Source organism: Octopus bimaculoides, chromosome 10, assembly GCF_001194135.2.
Source record: "Octopus bimaculoides isolate UCB-OBI-ISO-001 chromosome 10, ASM119413v2, whole genome shotgun sequence".
NCBI lineage: Eukaryota > Metazoa > Mollusca > Cephalopoda > Octopoda > Octopodidae > Octopus > Octopus bimaculoides.
In genome coordinates, this window is record NC_068990.1 from 30,208,684 (window position 1) to 30,220,182 (window position 11,499).

Consider the following 11,499-nt stretch of genomic DNA (forward strand, 5'->3'; position numbering starts at 1 on the left):
AGAGAAATACATGGGTAGGTAGGCAGATAGATAGATAGATGGGTAGATAGGTAGGTAGATAGATATTAGGTTGATGATGCTACCATATTTAAAGAGTTTATCTCAAACAACTGCCACACTTTGTCCTACAATAAATTTATTCTTGTTATTCAAGAGATTTGCCTTTCTGCTTAAGACTTTATCTAAAAATCACACAAAGACTGCCTTATGAAATATTTGTCTTTGAAACATTTTTTTTCTTTTTCTTTTTAACTTTCTATTTTGGAAGTGCCTTACAGTTTCTGTGATTATTCAAGCTAGTTCCTGTTTTAGTTCTTTCTGTTTTTTAATTTTTTGTCATAAATTATTTATTAATTTTAGTGTCCTATTCCAAGTAGAAGCTTATTTGTTGGTTTTTTTTTTTGTTTCTTCCCATACTACCAAGAATTATTAAAGTTTTCAATGCCAGTCAAAATGTAATGATGTAATGGCTAAAACAGACACAGCCAAGTGCCAAGAGATTCTTCAATGATTACATAAAAGAAATAGCTACTGACAAACACCCTTCAGTCAGTTATGCTTCATTAACCTTTAACCATTGTACTGTGATCGGAGTTTTCTGTTTCTTTTGATAGTCATCCACATTAGAATAGTACTCTCATAATCTAATTAATTCTCTTAATTTAACTCTGAGTATCTGTTGTTCCTATTTCTTAAACAGAATACACAATAATGTAGAGGCTGCAAACCTGGGTATTGCTGCCCATTATGCAGACGAGAAAAATAAACAAATACAGGGTCCTGACCAGCTATTATTTGTTTCTGCAGTCGGAAACTCAGGTGTTCTCAAACCTCACACTGCTTATTTCCTCTGCAAAATCAGAAGAGTTACAGCCTGTCTGAGAAATGCAGACGATCATCAGTTTATTTATTTTATTTATTTCAAGATATTACTGTTATAATCTGTCTTGTAGTGTGTGTGATCCCTGTAGCAAATTCTCAGTAAACTAAGTCTGTGACTCAGGTTTCGTCAGTGATTATAGCTATTTCATAATCTCAAATGATACTATTCAGGAAATTTATGAACATCACATCTACCCGTCTGCTGTCAACTATATCGTGGTACTCCATCAGTTGCAACGATGAGAGTTCCAGTTAATCCAATCAATGGAACAGCCTGCTTGTGAAATTAACATGCAAGTGGCTGAGCACGCCACAGACGCGTGTACCCTTAACGTAGTTCTGGGGGAGATTCAGCACGACACAGAAATACAGGTACAACAGAAATAGGAAGAGAGAAAGTTGTGGTGAAAGAGTACAGCAGGGTTCGCCACCACCCCCTGCCTGAGCCTCATGGAGCTTAATGTGTTTTTGCTCAATAAATACTCACAAGGCCCAGTCTGGGAATTGAAACTACAATCCTATAACTGCAAGACAGCTGCCCTAACCACTGGGCCATTGCACCTCCATGCCGTCTACTTAAAACATGAAGAATGATCCATTTGTGATTATATATCTTCAACAATGGAATGTGAGGCAATTGACCTAAAATATTTCACTTATCAATGAGATAAAATTGTTTCCAAGAAAAATTCATTCTCTTCTCATTATCAGTGTTTTAAATTTGTTCAAATGTCACTTTTGAGTTCTGTGTCAAATTTGATATTAACTAATGTTTAAAATTTGTTTCTTTTCCAAGAATTCGATATGTAAATAATACAGTGGTTTTAATTTCCCAAAATAATGCTATTAATATATTTTGGTAAAAGTTAAAAGTGGTGTATTTTAAGTTGTTGCAATATGAGGAAATTTAAACTATTGAGTAAAGTCCTTGAGATATGTCATGGCTGGGTCGTCTCTGATTGTCAGTCTGCTCACTCAGGGCTGACTTGGGTTTAGAGCTAAACAACAACAATAATGGTGATAAGACTTTTTTTTTAAGTATAGGGTTATTAGTAACCCTTCAGCACTCAAATTCCTCTCTCAAATGTAATGCTTATGTATTTAAATTTTTTAAAATTAATCATGTGTTACCTTGTAGCTTTGATATTTCAAAGATGTGATTATTTTTAGAATGACATTGCAGGATAGGTATGAGAGACTGGATCTGTCCAGTGTGGACATAAACCAGTTAAAATTATTGGACCAAATATGGCTGGTTTAAATGCTAAAGAATTAAATGGCTGTTTGATTTTCACAAAGGGTAAATAAGAGACAAAGTATTGTTCCTATTAAGCTTATATTGTAATACAAACCCCTGTAAAGAATTACCTTACAGACAATGGATAAGGGAAGTTAATTGGCCCTTTTCACTTTCATTGCTGTCTTTCTTGATTTTGCTGCTTCCTGTCCCCTCTTTTACTATTCTAATAAGTTGTGTACCTGAGCACTGCAGGCAATAAGCTCGTTATTATTGTTCTTGTTGCTGATGTTGTCATTAAAGCAGCAAGCTGGCAGAATTATTAGTGTGTTGGGCAAAGTGCTTAGTGGCCCTTCTTCGACCTCATTATATTCTGAGTTCAAATTCTGCCAAAGTCACCTTTGCTTTTTATCCTTTAGAGAGTCAATAAAATAAAGTTTCAGTCAAGTACTGGTGCCAATGTAACTGACCTCTCCCCTCCTCTAAAAATTGCTGGCCTTGTGCCAAAATTTTTATTATTATTATTATTGTCTTAAGGTGGCAAGCTGGGAGAACTGTTAGTACCCTGGATGAAATGCTTAGCAGTATTTCACCCATCGCTACATTCTGAGTTCAGATTCTGCTGAGGTCAACTCCACCTTTCATCCTTTCGGAGTCGATAAATTAAGTACCAGTGAAATACTGAGGCTGACGTAATTGACTAATCCCCTCCCCTACATTTCAAGCCTTGTACTTTTAGTAGAAAGGATTATCATCATCATCATCAATAAGCAACTGATATCATTATTATCAATAAGCAGGAGATCAGGCCTAATTCCTTTGTCACAAAAACAGTCTGATAAAATGTGAAGGTGATAAAGAGGTAGAAGATGAAAGAGTGGGATCATTTTTTTTTAATTTCAGTTTTTGTAAACAGACTCACCACTAACGTCAGGTTTGCAGTGCTCCCACTGCTTGCAGTTGTGGGCCATACAACTCTGTGATACCTATTTACAGCAAGTTAGACTGGAATATTGAGTTTCAAAAAGTATTAGGGATTGGTACTGTACCATACTCAGAGATAAGGTACTGGCTATCTGGTACCATTGGCTTTTCTGTAATCCCTGCAAATTATAGACTCACTTCTGTTTCAGCAATGTTAAAATTATAAAAACCCATCTCTTTTAGTAAGAAGCCACCTTTTGTTGTGATACTTCAAAAGAACTTGTGTAGCATTCACCTGCAAATACTGTCCAAATGACTGTGTATCACCGTCTTTAGCATCGATGACTTTATGGCCATTATTTGTTGTTTCTGCATTGTCACATTTACCATTTTTTTATTTTGCTTCTTTAGTTTATGTTTGCTTATGTGTGCTTTTCATTTCTTATTTTTCCTTATTTCTGTGGCATGTTTGTGCTTTTTTTTCTACTTGTTTGTCTAGACCAATTGATGCAGCACCCCTCGTTAGGGCCCTGCCTTCACCGTCTAGGGCTTTTGTCGTCTGTCCAGTCACAACCTTGTAAATTGCCAAGAAGTAGTCTTACATCACCACAAAGCATATTGATTCCAGACAACCAGAAGGCCCTTGCTGCTCAGGGTTACTATGAATACCCTTCAGTGATGGGTGGCTTAAGAGAGAACTCAAAACAATCAATCCTTCCAGCTTCTGAACGACGCAAGAATTTCAGGAGTACACGCACCCAACAGACCTGGTCTTTGATAGAACCAGAACAAGAGGCAGAATCTGAATTGCAGAAGTTAAAACAAAATAAGCATAATTTTGGAGCTAGTATTGATTCTGCTCTAAGCAGTGACCTAGAGAACTCTTTAGAGAGAAGAAATTGGCAAACCTATTCCAGATGGGGTTTCCGGAACCAGCCAAGTAAAGACAGTGAATCCAGTACTTCCAGCCTTCGAGACCTTCGCTTAGGACATGTAAATAAATTAATGAGTTTTGAAGAAACTGATGATGACTGTGAGGTGTTTTCTCCTTCAGAGAATCACAGAAGAAATTTAAATAACAAAAGTAATGGTTTCCAAAATCCAGAAGCTGAAATATGTGATAATTTTCAAAAGACTTCTTTAGAAACAGATCTTAATTCTGACAAACAAACTGAAAGTGGATTTGATTTCAGGCATGGTGCCATCATTGATTCTTTAAACAATATCAATGACTTAATAAAATATTCAAAGTCTACAGAACCTTCTGAACTTGAAGTGTCTCTGGCTTCTGCTGCTTCCATGGATATATTACACAATGGTGGATTAACAACAATATCTGCAGAAGAGGCTGATTTTAGTGATTATCCTGCAAACACGGTGAGTCATTCCATTCCTGTTCTTTGTATTTTGTGATGACTTTTATTGTTGGTGTCATATTTGGTTCATATTTCTGTAAAACTTTTAACACCTTTTCTTCTCCATCTTTAATTGTTTCTTGAGTTTCTATAGAATATGTGTTCTATAAATGCTCTTAACACACCTTACACTTGTAACATTTTCATATTCGAAAAATACAACAGTAAGCTACCAATTTAATATGAAGAATCTTTATTAGAAATCTAACTTTGAACCCCTCCCCCTCAAAGTAAAGGATGAAATAGAATTCAACCTTTTCACATATGTATATATATATATATATATATATATATATATATATATATATCATCATCATCATCATCATCATCATCATCATATATGTATATAACAAATTTAACTCTCTTTCTCACTCTTCTCTATTTATACAACATATTTTAGCTCTGTCTGTCTGTCTGTCTCTCTCTCTCTCTCTCTCTACAATTTCCTTTGTACACTTGATTTATGCTGTTCTTTTAGAATGTGTAAACATATTTAGTTTTAGTGGAGGTTTTTGCGACACTAAAAAAAAGAAAGAAATAAGAAAAGAAAAAAGAAAGAAATTCTTTGATAATTAGTTACAAATTTATTTGTTACTGCTGCCTAAAACTTTTGTCTTTTATTTTATTATACCCTTTTTTTGCTTTTCCTTATTCCTCCTCCTCCTCATAATCCTCATTCATTAATTTACTCCATGTTTGTCTGGATTGTATGTGTCTTCTCCTTTGCAGTACCATGCCACATGTTGCTGTCCTTTGTCACCATTGACAATGTAAGATCAGCCGTTATCACTTTCCCCTATATCTTCCCTGGTTTTCTCCCATTCCACAATTTCCTGCCACTCAGATTGCTTAGACCTTCTTTGCTCAGCTCTTTCCCTCCATATCTATCAGGTGTCTCTACCTGCAGAGTCTCTACCTGCAGAGTCTCTTCTCATCTGATTCCTCTTATATCTAGTTTTTCTCCCAATTCATTTGTGCTCCAGCATTCAATCCCACTTTGCATTATGCATCCAGTGGAACATGCTGACCTCATTTCTTTCCAGCCTCTTGACACACTTTTTCAAGAAATTCTTTGACATGTTAATCTACTGAGAATTGGGTTGGCAACAGACACAAGTTACCATGAATTTCATTTTGGTGTTTATGGCCTGAAGAACTTAGAATAAACAAGACAGACTGAGAACTGGGTCACCAGCATTCTGAAATTCCCATGTATAGCTGATCTTAAATTCTTGTGCTTATTTCTTTATAACTTGGACCATCTCACATTTCTGATTCTGTTGTTGCAGAGTATAGGTAACCCTCTTAAGTAATGTGTCATTTCTCTTCCATCAACTCGATATTGTTCTTTGTTTCCCCTCTGATTACCAGTATTTCCAGGCCTGCATCTTTTAGCTTTTATGACTGGCCTACATACAACCTTCTGAAAACAAACCTTCATACTCTCTGTCAACAGATCTGATCTGAGATTTTTACGGAAGATTGTTTCAATCAAGCCCTATCTCTTCTTTCTTCTCATCACATCTATCTCCTGGTCTTTCTATAAACCCACTTATGACTAAGGGGTCCTTTCACCTTCATACTTTCCTTCTCTACATCATCCGTGTCTATCTAACCCCTCATGTTACTAATTGACTTGTTCTATTGCTGTATTCTTCACTGGATAAAAACTGTATTTACAGCCAATTGGCTTTCTTCCTTGCTGAAAAGTATGAAACCTATCTGGATTGCATGTTTACCTGATATCCAGGTGATCAGATGATTGACCAGTTTCTTGAAATTAGTGTTGCAAATGATTAGGTCATTTCCATTACAGAATTCCAAAAGATTCAGCTGTCTTCATTCCTTGTATCATATCCATTCAGTTAGGCATTCTGGTGTTGCCCAACATCTCCATTAACATCATTGGTTGTGATAATGAATCTCATAAAAACCTCAGAAGAAAGTTAGAGAAATGGTTCTTTTGCACGCCTGTTAGACTTGTTTGCAGTACATATGCAGATGTGACCAATGCTATCATGTTGCCTATGGCTAGTCTTGGCTTAGTCTGTCACACATTCTGACTACCTCAATTATTCTATCAATTTCTTGTCAACAGTATACCTACTTCACCCACCCAGAAGAATTTGTACTTGTATTTTTTGCCTGTGAGATGTCTGATTGAGGCTCTCCTCCATCTTGCCACTTGCACACCACTTGCATCTACTCATTTCTACTCTAGTAACTCTACACTCTTTCTAAACCATCATGACTGTGTTGATGGTGGTGTCTATTAAATTTAGCACCTTGTAGGAAAAGAAGAGTTGTACAATGTTCATCTTCTGGGTGCAGTCATTTGATGACAATTGAGAAGTTTTCACATCTGGCCCTCCCACTAACATGGTGTTAGTGTTGTACATGCAATGACAGCTTCCTTTTTATTTTATGATTTTATGATTGCCATATTTTTTGGTATGTATTTTGTTTTGTTTTGTTTTGTTTTTTTACAGCTGGATGCTTGGTTATCAAATTCTCTACAAAATAGACTAGACATACTATATTGTGCCATGAAAGTATTCTAAACAGTTTGTTTTCAGAGTTACTGTGCTGCTAGGTAGGTTGCCTTCCCTGCAGCTTGTGGAGCCTATGTCTCTGTTGTGTGATAAGGCAGAACTCTTATTGTTAACCGTTGGGCCTGTTTGGATTTCCTAAAGTGCTTGATGGATTACCTCTGTTCCTGCAAAACCATGCTTCTCCATTGTGTTGTGGGAGGAAAAGGTTTGTGCAAGATGGCAGACACCTCTTAGTCTGCAGCTGGAGTGAAGGCATGTGGCCAAGTGGTTAGGCTATTTAGCTCACAGTCATAAAGTTGTAAGTTCAATACCTAGTAGCAGTGCATTGTGTCCTTGAGCAAACGTATGATCAAAGGCATTCCAGGCAAGAATAGCTTGTCTTTTATTGAGCCATAGTGTATCTAGGATCACATTATCAAATATGCTTTCCCTTATTTAAGATGACTGGTAGGGAGGCGAGAGAGATTTGACTGCTATTTCTAGCAGATTAAGTGACCTTGTAGAGGCTCTCTCATTATTAATCTGGAGTTGTCTGCGTTGTAGGTACAAATGTGAAACAACTTCAGAGTTGTTTTGAGTTGATTAAAATAATAATTTACAAGTAGGCGTAGGAGTGTCTGTGTGGTAAGTAGCTTGCTTACCAACCACATGGTTCCGGGTTCAGTCCCACTGCGTGGCACCTTAGGCAAGTGTCTTCTACTATAGCCTCGGGCCGACCAAAGCCTTGTGAGTGGATTTGGTAGACGGAAACTGAAAGAAGCCCGTCGTATATATGTATATATGTGTGTGTATGTATGTTTGTGTGTTTGTGTTTGCCCCCCCCCCCCCAGCATCGCTTGACAACCGATGCTGGTGTGTTTACGTCCCCGTAACTTAGTGGTTCGGCAGAAGAGACCGATAGAATAAGTTCTAGGCTTACAAAGAATAAGTCCTGGGGTCGATTTGCATGACTAAAGGTGGTGCTCCAGCATGGCCACAGGTAAAAGAGTAAAGAGTAAGTGTTGAAACTGGTTTTTGCTTTATTTGATTAGTTATATTTTATTAATGATAAATTATTTGACCAAGCTTGGATTCAGATTTATCAAAAATTGATGTAGCAAAGAAATTCCATTTTCCATATTTTTCCTTTTTAACAACTTCTAGAAAGAAGTACGCAGACTGAAGATTGGCGCTCAAAGGAACCGTGAGTATTTAATTTACTGATTGAAGTTTATTGGTGTGACACATATACGTATCATCATCACCATCATCGTCGTTTAACGTCCGTTTTCCATGCTGGCATGGGTTGGACAGTTTGATTGAGGACTGGCGAGCCAGATGGCTGCACCAGGCTCCAATCTGATTTGGCAGAGTTTCTACAGCTGGATGCCCTTCCTAACGCCAACCACTCCGAGAGTGTAGTAGGTGCTTTTACGTGCCACCGGCACGAAGGCCAGTCAGGTGGTACTGGCAATGGCCACACTCGAAATGGTGTATTTTACATGCTACCTGCACAAGAGCCACTCCAGTGTGTGTGTATGTGTGTAGGGATGTATGTATAAAGTGTGTATATTAAGCGTTTTCACATCAACCTACCTGACATCACCCCTGGTTCTTCAATGTCAACTTCCTGTTTTAAAGTGAACTAAATTAAAACTTTCCATCATAATTTCTTGTTAATTTACATGCAGGTATGGCTGTGTGGTAAGGAGCTTGCTTCCCAGCCACAGGGAATCCCACTGCGTGGCACCTTTGTCAAGTGTCTGCTACTACAGCCTCAGGCCAACCAAAACATTGTGAATGGATCTAGTAGATGGAAACTGAAAGAAGCCCATCGTATTTATATATTTGTGTGTGTGGTTGTCCCCCACCACTGCTTGACAACTGGTGTTAGTGTGTTTACATCCTTATAACTTAGCAGTTCAGCAGAAAAGACTGATAGAATAAGAACACCAGGCTTCAAATAGAAATAAGTTATGGGCTCTAACCATTTAACTAAAAATTGTTCAAGGCAGTGCTCCAGAATGGCCACAGTCTAATGACTGAAACAAGTAAAAGATAAAAGATGGAAGATAAGCTCCAAACACCAGTTTAAGAAAGACAAAATTATTTTTTACTAAATTCTTCATTATTTCCAAAATTAATTGAAATACAGTGTATTTGAAGAGAAACAGGTTAGCAAACGAGTTAATTAGCAAAAGAGTTAATTAGAGATGTATATTTAAATGCAATGGCATATCTTCTGCACAAAAAATGAATTTGTTGAACATTATAAAATGGTAAGCCTAGACATTATTTTAACAAAGATAGACTTGTGTTGTATGAAATAAATGTCAATTTTCACTGACACTGTTTTGTACTTCAAAGAATGTTGGATTAACCCTTTCGTTACTGTATTTATTTTGAGATGCTCTGTGTTGTTTCTTTCAATTAATTTTAAATATAACAAAGAATTTAGTAAAATAACTTAGTTATCATTCAGCTTGTGTTAGGAACATAAATTGTGACTAAGGTTTGGTGGAAGATTTTAATTCAAAACTTATGAAAATAAGACATTTGTACTACAGAATCAGAGGCGGTTTCAGCCAGGTTGATAATGAAAGGGTTAAGAATTGTTTCTCTATTATATATTTTAAGCCTTTTGTGACCATATTTCTGTTGATATGCTCTGTGTTTCTTTCAATTTAGTAAAATAACTTGGTTATCATTAAGCTAGTGTTAGGAACATAAATTGGGACTAAAGTTTAGAGGAAGATTTTAATTCAAAACTTATGTGAACAAGACATTTGTATTAAGAACCAGAACAGGGTTAATGAAGATAAAAGAGAGATTAGTGTATAAAGGGTTAATGAAAAGAAAAGAGAGATTAGTGTATAAAAAGAAAGAAGGATGGGATTAACAACTGAATTTTGTTGTTGAGTTTCTTAGGTGTTAGAGAGAGAGAAGAGGTCAAATCTCAATGTGGAGAGGCAATTGGATCCTTGAGAGGCTGTGATTGTGAAAGGCAGACAGACAGTTTGGTGCTGCCAGGCCTAAGTAGTGTTTGGTCTGAAGTTTAGAACACTTTTGTCATCATATTTCTGTTGAAATACACTGGCTTTGTTTTAATTAATTTTGAAAATAACAAAAAAAAATTTAGTAAAATAACATTGTCCTCATTAAGCTGATGTTTAGAGCATAAATGAGAATGTAGTTTTGATGGAAGGTTTTAATTGAAATCACATTAAAGTGGGAAGTTTATATCATAGAACAAGGGACAGTTTCAGGTGGGGGGATTGGTATTAATAGAGTTAAGTTTGAAAACCTCTGTCAAAATGTCTCACAACCTTTTTATGAGCTCAAACATTAAAATCTCAAGGATAGACATATAATTCTATGTAGTATCTGCTTCTGCTTTACTGGTTTCTCATCTCACCACCAGGTGGATTTTACCTTCCATCTCTTAGACAATCAATCAACAATAGCTCTTCTTTGCTAATGAGGAGTCAGTGTAATTTTGTGTTGATTTTTATGATGCTGTGGAGTTCATGGGATGCCAATGTATCAGTTTGTACTGAGATAGATTAACCGTTTAGCATTCAGGTTACTCTGTCAGATGTGGCTGGCACCCCAATGGTTACGATCACACAGGTTCCAGTTGATCTGGTCAACAGAACAGCCTGCTTGGGAAATTAACGTGGCTGAGCACACCACAGACATGCATACACTTGACACATTTCTCATGGAGATTCAGATTGAGACACAGCATGTGACAAGACTGGCTCATTTTGAATTACTGGTCCTACTCAGTTTTGCCAACTGAATGGAGTGGAGCAATGTGAAATAAAGTGTCTTGCCCAAGAACAGATCGCACTGTTGGGAATCAAACTCACAACCTCACAATCCTGAGGTGAATATCCTCACCACTAAGCCATGGCCCCTTCATATTGTTTTGAATGAATCATGAATTTACCTCAGTTTTGAGACTTCAATGACAATGTAGAGTAGGGGTGAGAGGCCAGATCTGGCCAGTTTGAACAAAACCAGATGGAATATTTCGACCAGAAATGGTTGGTTTAAATGCTAAAGAATTAAGAGACTGACCATGAAAAATTGAGGACAGTGGGGATGTCTGAAAGCAAGAAAGAATGTGTTTACTTGGGTGTCTTAAAAACCATTTTCTAAGATCTAAGTTAATGTCCTAAAGCATTTGGGAGAGTGTGCCAGTTTGTCAAAGATACCATTTCCATGAAGGTCTGGTGCTTCTTCCTCAGTAACATGAGTTTGGGCATCTTGAATGGTTTAGACAAAACAAAGCACATGCAGTAGATTTGAACTCAGAACCCTTAAGCTAGCAACTCAATACTTTATCTGTTCAACCAGTTTCCTTTCACAGCAGAAAACCTGAAATCAATTACTTTGTCTAGATGCCGCTACATGGGCTAAGTATTTCTTCAAGTTACACACACACGCGCACATTCTCTCTCTCTCTCTCTCTCTCTCTCTCTCTCTCTCTCTCTCTCTCTCTCTC

The 11,499-nt window shown here is 37.0% G+C and overlaps 1 protein-coding gene across 6 annotated transcripts in view; it reads left to right on the forward strand.

The window, feature by feature from the left end:
• LOC106868200 (uncharacterized) overlaps window positions 1–11,499 on the forward strand; it is a 137,555-nt gene that overhangs the window by 111,932 nt on the left and 14,124 nt on the right. For all 6 annotated transcript variants that reach the window (XR_008265018.1, XR_008265019.1, XR_008265020.1 and 3 more), the window contains 2 exons: window positions 3,543–4,420; window positions 8,154–8,193. Coding sequence is in view for 1 of the 6 variants with exons in the window: in XM_052971099.1 (XP_052827059.1) it covers window positions 3,543–4,420; window positions 8,154–8,193 (918 nt within the window). In the remaining 5 variants the exon portion in view is untranslated. The remainder of the gene's footprint in view (window positions 1–3,542; window positions 4,421–8,153; window positions 8,194–11,499) is intronic.